The sequence below is a fragment of the Narcine bancroftii genome, chromosome 3 (genome assembly GCF_036971445.1).
Source record: "Narcine bancroftii isolate sNarBan1 chromosome 3, sNarBan1.hap1, whole genome shotgun sequence".
NCBI lineage: Eukaryota > Metazoa > Chordata > Chondrichthyes > Torpediniformes > Narcinidae > Narcine > Narcine bancroftii.
This window is the reverse complement of record NC_091471.1, coordinates 89,824,634-89,838,611: the sequence shown is the minus strand read 5'-3', so window position 1 is coordinate 89,838,611 and position 13,978 is coordinate 89,824,634. Positions and strand designations below refer to the sequence as shown.

At 39.9% G+C, this 13,978-nt stretch overlaps 1 protein-coding gene across 1 annotated transcript in view; it reads right to left on the bottom strand.

Annotated features, from left to right (window-relative positions):
* The window catches only part of LOC138757351 (cytochrome P450 4V2-like), a 47,408-nt gene that overhangs the window by 27,733 nt on the left and 5,697 nt on the right, over nucleotides 1-13,978 (bottom strand). The window contains exons 3-5 of the mRNA XM_069924521.1: nucleotides 13,779-13,864; nucleotides 7,407-7,597; nucleotides 4,368-4,437 (exon numbers count right to left, since the gene is read on the bottom strand). Of these exons, the coding sequence (XP_069780622.1) occupies nucleotides 4,368-4,437; nucleotides 7,407-7,597; nucleotides 13,779-13,864 (347 nt within the window). The remainder of the gene's footprint in view (nucleotides 1-4,367; nucleotides 4,438-7,406; nucleotides 7,598-13,778; nucleotides 13,865-13,978) is intronic.

Sequence of the window (13,978 nt, the reverse complement as noted above, 5' to 3'; positions counted from 1 at the left end):
CTGCAAAAGGTGCATCCAATTGCATATAATGAGTGACCTTGTTCGGGAGCTTAAGCTGCAATTGGATGAACTGAGCATCAAAAGGGAAGCAGAGGCAGTGATAGAGAAGAGTTAAAAGGAGACAGTCACCCCTAGAAGGCAGGAGTAAGGGAATTGGGTGACTGTGAGGAAAGGAGGGAGAGTGCCTGTGCAGAGTATCCCTGTGGAAGTGCAATATGTATTCGGCATTGGATACTGCTGGGGGAACGGCCTAAAGGGGATGAGTCGTGGGGGTCAGGTCTCTGGCACAGGGGCTGCCCCTGAGGTTCAGAAGGGAAGGAGGGATAAGAACAGGATACTTGTAGTTGGAGACTCATTAGTCAAAGTGACAGATAGAAGGTTTGTGGGACGGGATCGGGGATCCAGGTTGGTCTGTTGCCTCCCTGGTGCCAGTGTCAGAGATATCTCTGATCGAGTTCATAGCATTCTGCAAGGGGAAGGAGAAAAGCCAGAAGTCGTGTCCATGTGGGGACCAATGACCTAGTTAGAAGTGGGGATGAGGTCCTGAAACAGGATTATGTGGAATTAGGTAGGAAGTTAAAAAACAGGACCTCCAAGGTAGTAATCTCTGGATTGCTGCCGATGCCATGCGTTTGTGAGGGTAGAAATAGGAGGATGTGGAGGATGAATGTGTGGCTAAAGAGATGGTGCAGGGGGCAAGGGATAAGATTTCTGGATCTATGGAATCTCTTCTGGGGAAGGTCGGACCTGTACAAAAGGGACGGACTCCACTTGAACTGAAGGGGGATCAATGTGGTGGCAAGCAGATTTGCTAGAGCTATGGGGGAAGGTTTAAACTAGTTTGGCAGGGGGGTGGGGAACAGAGTGTGAGAGAAGTGTCAAGGGAGTATGGCCACCTAGATAGGAATAATAACGATAACAAAGGTAGGATGGAGATTAGGGTAAAAGGTAGAAAAGAGAATATATGTGAGGGTCATTCTCTGAAATGAATATATTTTAATGCAAGAAGCATTGTGAACAAGGTAGATGAGCTTAGAGCATGGACAGATACTTGGGGTCATGATATTGTGGCAATTAATGAGACCTGGATACAGGAGGGGCAAGACTGGCAACTTAATATTCCAGGATACATTTGTTTTAGATGTGATAGATCAGTGGGTAAAAAATGGGGAGGAGTTGCTCTGCTTGTTAAGGAGGACATTACTGCCATGAGGTGGCAGGATGGTCTGGAGGGATCGTCCAGTGAGGCTGTTTGGGTGGAATTGAGGGGTGAAGGAAGCATGAGGGTGCTAATATGGGTGTATTACAGACCACCAAATGGGCCAAGAAAATTAGAGGAACAAATTTGTAGGGAGATAATGTATATGTGTGAGAATCATGAGGTAGTGATCATGGGAGATTTTAGCTTCCCTCACATTGATTGGGATACCCATACAGTTAGAGGGCTGGATGGGCTAGAGTTCGTTAAATGTGTTCAAGATTGTTTTCTAAATCAATTAGTAGAAGAACCGACTCGGGGTGGTATAACACTAGATCTCCTGTTCGGGAATGAGCTAGGTCAGGTATTGGACATTATTGTTGGAGAACAAATTGGGTCTAGTGATCATAACTCTGTTAGTTTTAGGGTAGTTTTAGGGAAGAGCAACGAGGGGCCTAAAGTTGAGGTTCTGGATTGGAGAAGAGCAAATTTCGAAGGAATAAGATGGGATTTAGAGAGTATTGAGTGGGACAGGATATTTTCAGGTAAGGATGTAAATGAAAAATGGAGGATATTCAAAAAAGAAATTTTGAGGGTACAGAGTAGATATGTCCCAGTGAGGATCAAAGGAAAGGCTGGAAGTCATAGGGAGGCTTGGTTTCCGAGGAATATTGGAAATTTGATTAGGAGAAAAAGGGAGGTGTACAAGAGGTATAAAGAGCAAGGAGCTGAGAATTTGAAGGAGGACTACAAGGAGTGTAGAAGGAATCTTAAGAAGGAAATTAGAAAGGCCAAAAAAAGGCACGAAGAGGCTTTGGCAGACAGAGTAAAAATAAATCCAAAGGGTTTCTATAGGTACATTAAAAGTAAAAGATTAGAGAGGGATAAAATTGGACCCCTTGGAGATAGTGAGGGTAGGCTAAGTGAGAAGTCAGAGGAAATGGGGGAAATCTTGAACGATTTCTTTGCCTCTGTATTCACTAGGGAAAAAAATATTGAACCAGTTGAGGTAAAGAAAAATAGTGGGGAGGTAATGAAGCATACAAGGATAACCAAGGAGGTAGTGATGGCTGTGTTGAAAAAGTTAATCTCCGGGACCGGATAAAATATTCCCAAGGACACTCAGGGAGGCTTGTGGACAGATAGTGGAGCCATTTACAGAGATATTTAGGATGTCACTGTCCACAGGGGTAGTGCCAAAGGATTGGAGGGTGGCGCATGTGGTTCTGCTGTTTAAAAAAAGGTCCAAATGTAAACCTGGGAATTATAGGCCCGTGAGTCTGACGTCTGTGGTGGGCAAGTTGATGGAAAGTGTTCTGAGGGATGGTATTTACAAATATTTGGAGGTACAGGGATTGATAGGGAGTAATCAGCATGGTTTTGTCAGGGGTAGATCATGCTTGACAAACCTGATTGAGTTTTTCGAAGGGGTTACAAAAAAGGTTGATAAAGGGAAAGCTGTGGATGTTGTCTATTTAGACTTTAGTAAAGCTTTTGACAAAGTTCCCCACAGGAGGTTAGGAAAAAAGGTGGAGGCATTAGGTATAAATAAGGAGGTAGTGAAATGGATTCAGCAATGATTGGATGGGAGGTGTCCGATATATATCGATATATATATATCGATATATATATATATAGATATATATATATATATATATATAGATATATATATATAGATATATATATATATATATATATAGATATATATATATATATAGATATATATATATATATAGATATATATCTATATAGATATATAGATATATAGATATATATCTATATATCTATATATATATATATATATATAGATATATATATAGATATATATATATATATATATATATAGATATATATCTATATATCTATATATATATATTTTAACGATCTGGAAGTAGGGGTGGAGAATTGGATAAGCAAGTTTGCGGATGATACAAAGATTAGTGGTGTTGTAGACAGTGAGGAAGATTACCGTAGATTAAAAGGTGATTTAGGAAGGCTGGAGGTGTGGCCTGAGAAATGGCTGATGGAATTTAATACAGTTAAGTGTGAGGTGTTACATTTTGGAAAGGCAAATCTAAATATGTCATATGCATTAAATGGTAGGCTATTGAGATGTGCAGAGCAACATTAGGAGTGATGGTGTTGTAAAGAAGGCATTTGGAATGTTGGCCTTCATAAATCGGAGTATTGAATTCAAGAGTAGGGAGGTTATGATGAAATTGTACAAGGCATTGGTGAGGCCAAATTTGGAGTACTGTGTACAGTTTTGGTCACCAAATTATAGGAAAGATCTAAACAAAATAGAGAGAATGCAGAGAATGTTCACAAGAATGTTGACAGGATTTCAAAGTTTGAGTTACAGGGAAAGGTTGTGCAGACTAGGGCTTTTTTTCTCTGGAGTGTAGAAGATTGAGGGGGGCTTGATAGAGGTGTTTAAGATTTTAAAAGGGACAGACAGAGTAAATGTGGATAGGCTTTTTCAATTAAGAGTGGGGGAGATTCAAACTAGAGGGCATGGTGTAAGATTGAAGGGGGAAAATTATAAGGGGAACATGCGGGGAAATTTCTTTACGCAAAGGGTGGTAGGGATGTGGAATGAGCTTCCGGTAGACGTGGTTGAGGCAGGATAATTGGTTACATTTAAGGAAAGACTGGATAGTTACATGGAGAGGAGAGTTACATGGAGGGGTATGGACCAGATGCTGGTCAGTGGGACTAGGAGGGTGGGGATTTGTTACGGCATGGACTAGTAGGGCCGAACTGGCCTGTTCTGTGCTGTAAGTGGTTAACTAAATCCGGTAGCTACAATGCTGGAAAGTTAGGCAGTAAAGTAAGCAGAAAAAATTCTAATTTGAAAGTATTTAAAAAATGTGACTTAGGTATATTATATTTATTAGATAATTATTCAAATGACATTAAACTACCATCTATAAAGAAATCTGATAAAGAAACCATTCCTTTAACTTTCCAAAAAGAGAAAGCTTGATCAAATATAGATGGTTGAAAAAAATAATTAAGAGGAATGGTGCTAGATAAAATTTAAAAAATTTAAGTCAAAAAAAATCTCTTTAAAACTAGAGAAGTCTAATAAATGTCTTACTTTACATCAGAAAACCTAAAATAAAAACAACAATCAGCTAAAAACATTCAAACAGTTCTGAGAACTTACTTGTAAACTGCTTGAATATATCCTGAGTCCCTGTTGCTCTGAGCATGGACTTTCTTATCCATAGCAGTTTCTAGAATATAAAAATATTGTAAACAGCTCATTTGCTGATCAAAGTGTTCTTGACAAAATTATTCAACCTTAATAACCCAATAAGTTTAAAAGTAATAAACCCTGTTAAAACAGAATGATCACGAACAAAGAGCATGGAAACCAACGGGAATATGCCCACTGCCCACCATACCCATACCAACTACACTCACCCCAGTTTATCCACTTATGGCCCCATCAGCTGCTCAACCCCCAATTCTCCTGCCTGCATCTAAAACTAGGGGTCATTTACACAAGCCAATTACATCCCCAAAACTGTGCAGCTTTAGCGTGTGGGAGAAAGTCAAAGTACCTGGAAGAAATTCACATGAGCATAGGGAAAATGTGTAAGCTTTACACAGAAACCATCCAAGGTCAGGATTGTCCTGAGACTCTGGTACTGAGGGACAGCAACATTAACCACTGTGTCGTTAGCAGTAACTCCACAACTCATACCATTCTCTGCCAGAATACAAGGACCACCTTCGAGGAGCAGTATCTTTCTCAGTCATGAAGCAGACAAACTACAAGGGTCAACTCTGGGCACTGACTTACATTCTTGGAATTACTCCCTCGTGATCCAGGATCTTAGAATTTTATCTTCTCCTTATATACAAACCTAACTTTACATCAAAGTTTTATGCAATTATCAGCAAAAAATGTCTATTTGAAATTCTAAGTTATCAATGGTTAGAAAGTGATCAACACTTAAGAACTGATTTTAAGCCACAACTGAATCCAAGAATATTTTTACTTGGGAGATAATTATGAAAATGAAATAAAATTGAAATTGGACAAATACCAAGAATTTTTTAAATTATTGCAGTAGCAACTGCAATGAAATGGATAGCGATATCATGGAAAGATGGTAGAGAAGTGTTATCAAGTAGATGGTATAATGAGATCCAAAACTGTCTACCTTTGGAAATAATTACGTATAGTTTAAGGAATCGAGGTGAAAATTTTTATAGTATTTGGAAACCATATATGGATTTTATGGATAATTTTCCATCCACCTCTTCTATCTTATCCACTCCTCTTTATTAGTAATTTTTAATAACAATTAATGGTTGTCTATGTTAATATTATTGTATATTAAATGGTAGGTGTTTCTTTCTTTTCTTTCCTTTTCTTACTTTTGGGTGGTCGGTGGGGAATGGGGAGAAAATATATAAAAGTACTTTTATTGGTATCATTAGCTCTAGATTTTTAATTAATGTTTTATTTATTTTTCCTGTAATGATGCAAACAATTAAATAAAATTTAAAAAAATACTTTTTGGGGAGAGATTACTTTTCTGTTACAGACAGAATGCAATCCATCTACAAAATGTGCTACAGTAACTTGTCCCGGTTACTTTAACAGCACCTGACAACCATGTGCCCTCTAGCACCACACACAAGGGCAACAGGCATATCAGAACATCACTATCCACACGCTCATCTCTAAGTCACACATCGTTCTCACTTGCAAGTAAATCATTGGTCATTCAAGGTCACTGGTTACAAGACTTAGAATTGTTTGCCCAACAGAATTGTGAGACTACTTGTATCAGAAGGATCGTCATCTTTTCAAGGGCACAAGGATGCTGAGCTTCCCATTGATATCTAGACTCCCAAAAATAAATAAATGAATAATAATAATTCCAGCCTGAATTCTTTTAACTGCAAGGTTCACTTATGCTCACACCATTCTCTTCTGACATACAACCTCTTGGATATATAAAAAACTATCAACTGCTGCATTCACCAATGGTTTTCACGTTTCAATCAATTCTCTTTATAGTCATCAAATAACCTATTCTTCATCTCCACCAATCAGCACAGCAGAAGCTCTATTGTTCATAGTGAAGTTGGAGACCAAAACATCAACATCATTACCCTCACAGGGGGATTTTACAGGCTGGACCTCAGTGCCTACCAGCATCAGGAAGTAGCTTGCAACCTACCTCAGTAAACCAACTATATCTTACTCAACAACTTGCTAAATGACTTCAATCTATAAACTTTACAAGCTTTACATGCTGATGTCAAACATCAATTTATCACCATTATTCTTCTTTATTTTCCTCTTTCAAATCCAGCAGAAGAGAAAATTTCAGAAATGAATGATCCTTTCAAGGATACAGCAGACATTATTCAGAACCAAGAATGCAGATGCTCAATGTGACTCATTGTCTGTATTTGGCTCCCATGTTGATCCAATGACATTATTCATGGGATCCACTGCATTGGATGCTTCCATTCAACAGCCCTCTGTGAGTAGCGACCTGCTCTCAGGCAACAGACTCTACCTCCAGCATATGCAGACGTTAAGAGTATGGCAACCTTACTTGCAGTACATTGGTACTACGAGAGATTGATTCCCTCCTTTTAAATAGGGATAAGGTTAAATTATCCCAGTAAGGCCAGAGGGGTGATTATGGAAATGGGACTTGGTACAGATGATACACTTGTCCTTTTCTTTTCAGGTCCTTAGTTTTCTTTTTTTCTTTTGATCCCTTTCTTTTCTTTTTAGTGTTTTCTTTTGAATGGCATTGTCGCCTTTATTTCTTTTCATTACAGGTTTTGATAGGGATCATGTGCCTCATGTTGATTGGAATCAAGATAAGTTTTTGGAATGTATTCGTTGAGGCAGGTGGGGGGTGGGGGGTTGGTGGGGACCAATACGGACTGGGTATGAATATATACATGGATGGCTTTGTTTATTGGACTTTGTCAGTCTGTGAAAACTAAAATAAAATAATAAAAAAAGCATTTTTACTGTATTTAATTTCCTCCAATATTCAGACAGCTTAAATAGATTTTTTAAAACTAAAAAAAATTCATTTAATATAGACATTGCTACTGCAAGTTAAAAAATACAATGCAGACTAAAGTGGTAACCAGTAGGATGTCTTTTAAAATCTATATTTCTCTAAATTTCCGATATCAACAAGCTGGCCAAACTCACCGCAGATTATGTCCAGAGCACAGAGTGTTATGTCATTGAAGCAGTTGAAAGGACCCTTTCCCACTTTCTTCTCCAGTTTTTCCAGTAGAACATTTGTCTGTTTGATCATAACTTCAAGGTATTCCATCAGAATTGTGAAATGAAATGCTGGAGTTATCAATTTTCTCCTAGCACGCCATTTATTTCCTGTACTACAAGAAAATAATTTAGAAAATTACTTCTCCAGAGAATTCCAATGGGCTGCACGGTTAGTGTTAGCACAATGATATAACAGCATTAGTGACCCAGATCGAATCCACCACTATCTGCTTTCTTTGGGTGCTCTGGTTTCCCCCATGTTCCAAAGATGATGGGTTAGAAAGTTAGTTGGTCACATAGATGTAATTGGATGGCATGGGTGTGGGCTCTTGGGCTAAAAGGGCCTGTTACTGTATTGTATCTCTAAATTTAATATTTTTAAATTTAAAAATATACCCAATGTAAAATGAAAACAGAAATTGCTAAAAATATTCAGTAATAAAGGCATCATCTGTGGAGGGATTTACCATTTCAGGTTAATAATCTATCAGAACTGTTCTAAAACCTGGACAATGATCTAAAAGAATCAATATATTTATTTTTTTATTAATTTAGACATACAGCACAGTAACATCTCCTTTTGGCCCATGAGTCTGTACTGCTCAATTACACCCAATTGACCTACAATTCTAGGTACATTTTGAAGTGTGGGAGGAAACTGGAATACCCAGAAGAAACCCACACTGGCACGGGGAGAATGTAGACAGTACCGATATGAACCCCGGTCGCTGGCAATATAACAGCGCTGCGCTAACCGTGCCACACAATGACTTTGCTACTTATTCCAGAGATGGTCCAGACCTGCTGAGTATGACCAGCACTATCTGTTTCATTTCAAATTTCTACCAGCTACAGTATTTTAGCTTTGCCAAACTCAAGATCATGACTCAAATTTACAAAGCGAGTTATAATAAATAGCTGCAGCATTAACCTGGCCAGTGATCATGTGGCACGTTGAATATAAAAGGGATGCATTCAAAGAATGGTTTGAAAATGTTTATATTTATCTAACTTCACAGTGAGAAGTCCATCTACTTCACAACCCTGATCAGTGGCTAAAATTAGTATCAGTAACCTTATTGTAGAAAATTTTAATCCACTCATCAAATTCCTTTCATCCTTTAAGCATTCACGGAGGGCATAATTTCCAAATTTGCAGGCAGGCAGTTTTCTTTTAAAGATATTCATTTAAGAATTCCAAGATCAATGCTCATTAACCTTCTTTAAACACTTAATGAGATATAAACTCCAGACCTCACAGGGCATTTAGTCACACTAGAACGAGGGACATGGCCTCAAGATTCAGGGAATATGTTTAGGTCAGGGATGAGCAGGAAATGCATTTCCCAGAGAGCAGTGAATCTGTAAAATTATCTTCCCAGGGTAAAAGTAGAGGCAACCTTGTGAAGACAGTTCGATAGATATTTGCATATTAGAGGAATTAAGGGTTATGAGGAAAAAGCAGGTGGGTGCTGAGTCCATGACCAGATCAGCCATGAACTTTAATGAATCGCGGAGCATGCTTGACAGGCCAAGTGGCCTACTCCTATTTCTTATGTTCTTATTGTTCACCAACAATTATTTTTCAACTGATATCATGCAAGTTTTGGATTACCAAAAAAATGCTGTTTGGTTATTTCAGATTAACCTTTGGTACTTGATTCCTTTGGTTGAAAATTAAAATCTCAATATACTATAGTTTCAAATAAAACAGAATAAAATCAGAAGAGGACACTATGCCCCCAATGCTACCCTCTGTAGATCAGATATCCATCAATTGTACAGATCCATCATTTCTTAAAGATTTTAAAATGTTTCACTATGTAATAAAAAAATTGCAGAAAGTGTTCAACTTAGTTCCTTTTAAGGTGTATTCAAAATCAATATTAAAAACAGGCACTGAAATATGGAAAAATACTACTTCCCTTTGGCGTGTCAGTATTGACAACTTAACCAAATCACAAACCACAGACCACTAGTTACTAAAATCACTATCAGTGTAGAGCCAGCTCTTCAGCGCTTGACGTCCTGCTTTGCGGAAACTGCCAAAATGTTTGGCCTGGAAGTCAGCCTGAAGAAAACTGAGGTCCTCCATCAGCCAGCTCCCCACCATGACTACCAGCCCCCCCACATCTCCATCGGGCACACAAAACTCAAAACGGTCAACCAGTTTACCTATCTCGGCTGCACCATTTCATCAGATGCAAGGATCGACAATGAGATAGACAACAGACTCGCCAAGGCAAATAGCGCCTTTGGAAGACTACACAAAAGAGTCTGGAAAAACAACCAACTGAAAAACCTCACAAAGATAAGCGTATACAGAGCCGTTGTCATACCCACACTCCTGTTCGGCTCCGAATCATGGGTCCTCTACCGGCACCACCTACGGCTCCTAGAACGCTTCCACCAGCGTTGTCTCCGCTCCATCCTCAACATCCATTGGAGCGCTCACACCCCTAACGTCGAGGTACTCGAGATGGCAGAGGTCGACAGCATCGAGTCCACGCTGCTGAAGATCCAGCTGCGCTGGATGGGTCACGTCTCCAGAATGGAGGACCATCGCCTTCCCAAGATCGTATTATATGGCGAGCTCTCCACTGGCCACCGTGACAGAGGTGCACCAAAGAAAAGGTACAAGGACTGCCTAAAGAAATCTCTTGGTGCCTGCCACATTGACCACCGCCAGTGGGCTGATAACGCCTCAAACCGTGCATCTTGGCGCCTCACAGTTTGGCGGGCAGCAGCCTCCTTTGAAGAAGACCGCAGAGCCCACCTCACTGACAAAAGGCAAAGGAGGAAAAACCCAACACCCAACCCCAACCAACCAATTTTCCCTTGCAACCGCTGCAATCGTGTCTGCCTGTCCCGCATCGGACTGGTCAGCCACAAACGAGCCTGCAGCTGACGTGGACTTTTTACCCCCTCCATAAATCTTCGTCCGCGAAGCCAAGCCAAAGAAAAAAAAAGAATTTAGCAGGATCAGTGTTTACCTCAGCAATTATGGCTTCAACTTTCTCCCTGCCAATGAACTAAGTCCCTGGTGCTTAATCTCCCAATCTGTGAGTATCCGAGGATGACGTGCCTTCAGGAGAGTGAATTGAAGGAAAGTATCCAGTCTGGACAGCATACTCAGTCAAATACTGAAAATGTGTGCTGACCAACTAGCCAAAGTATTCATGGATATCTTCAACATCTCACTCCGAGGGAGGATGATACCCACCTGTTTCAAACAGGACTCAACCATACTGATGTCCAAGAAGAGTGTGGTCGCCTGCCTAAATGACTATCAACCAGTAGCACTCACTTCAGTGATGAAGTGGTTTGAGAGGCTGGTGTTGAAGCATATCAACTCTTGTCAGAACGGCGACATGGATCCAATCCAATTTGCCTATCGCAGCAACAGCTCTACAGCAGATGTTATCTCATTGGCACTACACAAAACCTTTGAATACCTAGACAGCAAAGAGATATATAGTTCAGCATTCAACACTATCATCCTCAAAACTGATTAGCAAACTCCAAGAGCTGGGCCTCAATACCCCAATGTGTAATTGGATGCTGGATTTCCTCACCTCAAAACCAAGTCAGTGCAGAACATCTCCTCCACCATCTCCATCAGCATTGGAGCATCACTAATGCGTGCTTACCCCCTGCTCAACTCAGTTTACACCTATGACTGCATGACTCAGTATAAAAAAAACAGTCTATAAATTTTCTGATGATACCACAGTTGTAGACTGTATTAAAGGGGGTGTTGAGTCAGCGTACAGGAGAAAGATTAACAACATGGCTGAATGGTGTCCTAACAAGAAGTTCACACTCAACATCACCAAAACCAAGGAGATTATTGTGGATTTAAGGAAGGGAATTCCAGAGATGTAAGATCCAGTGATCTTAGGATTTTTTCTTTCAAACAGACTTCTGCTGACATTAGTTATTGACATATCTACATCTGACTCCTGAGGAGCATTTCTGATCTGTTAGACATACATTTAGGGATTTTTCTTCATTATGATGAGAATTCTTCTGTCATCAGCAGTGGGGTCTTCTTCTTTGACCAACCAGTCCCTTTGTGATTACTGAGTACGCTTTTTCTTCTTAATGATGCTCCAAACTGTAGATTTTGGTCATCCTAAGATTTGGTCATTGTCCGTTACCATTGTATTATTACTTTTCAGCCTCATAATTACTTCTTTTACTTTCATTGGCACAACAGTGATTCTCAGGTTGAAAAATGGCAACTACAGACTCCAATGGTGATCAGAAGCGTAGAAACAAGCCTAGCTCTCTCGTACCTGCACCCATGAAACAATTAAACATACCTGAGTACTCACAAACACCTGTGAAGCCAAATGTCCCAAACATTATGGTGCCCTGAAATGAGTGGACTATGTATAAAAAGTGCTGTAATTTCTAATATGGTGAAAGCAAAATGTATACAAATAATCTTGAATAATATCTGGAATGTGCACTTTAATTATATGTAAATTGTTTGCAAATTTAAAACTGTGGAGCACAGGGGAAAATAAAGGAAAAGGTGTCTTTGTACCAAACATTATGGAGGGCACAGAATAGAGGCAGAAGGTAGCTGCAGAAACTGAAGAAGATTACAGGACTTCTAAAAACCTTGGATGAACAATGAAATCTGCAACTTGCTGAGAGCCAGATCACAGGCACTTAAATCTGGAGATCCAGATTAACACAGGAGCGGGCATGACCTACGAAAAGCTATCTCTCAGGTGAAGTGGAGAGTCTAGATGAAAATGGAAACAACAAAGGACACTCGACAGCTGTGGCAGGGCCTAAATGACATAATCTGCTACAAACCAAATTCAGTGCAGTATCAGATGAAAAGCTTCACTGCCAGTGGAACTCAATGCCTTCTACACCTGATTTGACCACAGAAAGAGTGAAGAATGACCCCTCTACACCCCCATGTCCCCCGATATTCCTACCCTGTCTGTATTTGAGGAAAGCATCTAGTCTGGATGGAGTATACCTGGTAGAGTATTAAAAATCTGTGCTGTCCAATTTATCAATGTATTCAAAAATATTTTCAACATCTTACTCTGGTCGGGTGTGGTACCCCTTTGTTTAAAACAAGTGTCAATCATGACGGTGCCCAAGTAGAATGCAGTAACCTGCCTTAATGACTATCGACCAGTACATCAACAGTGATGAAGTGTTTTGAAAGGCTGGTGTTGAAGCTCCTGCTTGAACAGTGACATGGATACGTTCCAGTTCACCTATTGTAACAACAAATGTATAGTGGGTGCCATCTCACTGACTCCACACAAACTCTGGAATACCTGGTCATCAAATATACATTTATCAGGAGCCTCTTTATCGACTACAGTTCAGCATTTAACACCATCATCCCTCAAAACTGATCATCAAACACCAAGACCTAGGACTCAATACCCCACTGTGCAATTGCATCATGGATTTCCTCACCTCTATCCACGATCAGTGAGGATTTGTAAGAATGTGTCCTCCACAATCTCCATCAGTACCGGGGGCACCACAGGGCTGCGTTTTTAGCTCTCTACTCCACACACTTTACACCTATGACAATGTTTAACCATTACACTATCTTCAAATTTGCCGACGATACCACTGTAGTGATTGTAGAAAGGCATGAGTCTTAATATGTAGACAAAGATTGGAGCAGCCAGGAATCCCTACATCTTCCTCATAAATCTCAAGTGCAATCAATCTGAAGTGTGAATACCAGAATCGAACACAGTGGTTAAACTGGGTTAAACTGTGGTCCAGTTAATCACAGTGAAAAATAATTTTAAAAATATATTGACTAGAGTTAAACCTGCCACAAAAGGAGATGGTTATGGTTGTCCAAGGGCAAATTCTGGGCACCAAGACGTTGCTGCAGATGTTCTCAAGGTCAACATCCTAACCCCATCCTTGTTCTGGCTTCTTCACCAATAAACTATATCCAAAGTAATGCCATTACATCGCCAGTGATCGGGACTGGGGTTCGAATCCAGCGCTGTCTGTAAGGAGTTTGTGTGTTCTCGCCATGTCTGTGTGGGATTCCTCCGGGTGCTCAGGTTTCTTCCCACCATTCAAAAAATGTACCCGGAGATGTACGTTTATTGGGTGCAGGCTGGTAATCGTACTGTGTGTCTAAATTTTTAAAAATTAAATCTATTTGGTGACAGTATGTTAAAAATCCTAAAGCACCTTCAATACCCATCAGAAAATAAATCTAACTTAGTCTTTATGGCTGAATAAGAAATTTGAAATACAAATGTATAGATGCACAGACCGTACCTTGTCAGCAACCCAGTACCAAGCCACGGGTGAAGAAATTGGTATGCAGAGGATTTATCAAGGTGCTTGGAACTGCTCAATACCAACTGGAGAATTACAAAATGGCACATTGTTACATTCCAGTTCAGATGACAGGCCTCAGACCTAAAACTTAATTTCCCTTTCCACTGATGTTGAGTGCTTCCTGCATTTTTTAGTTT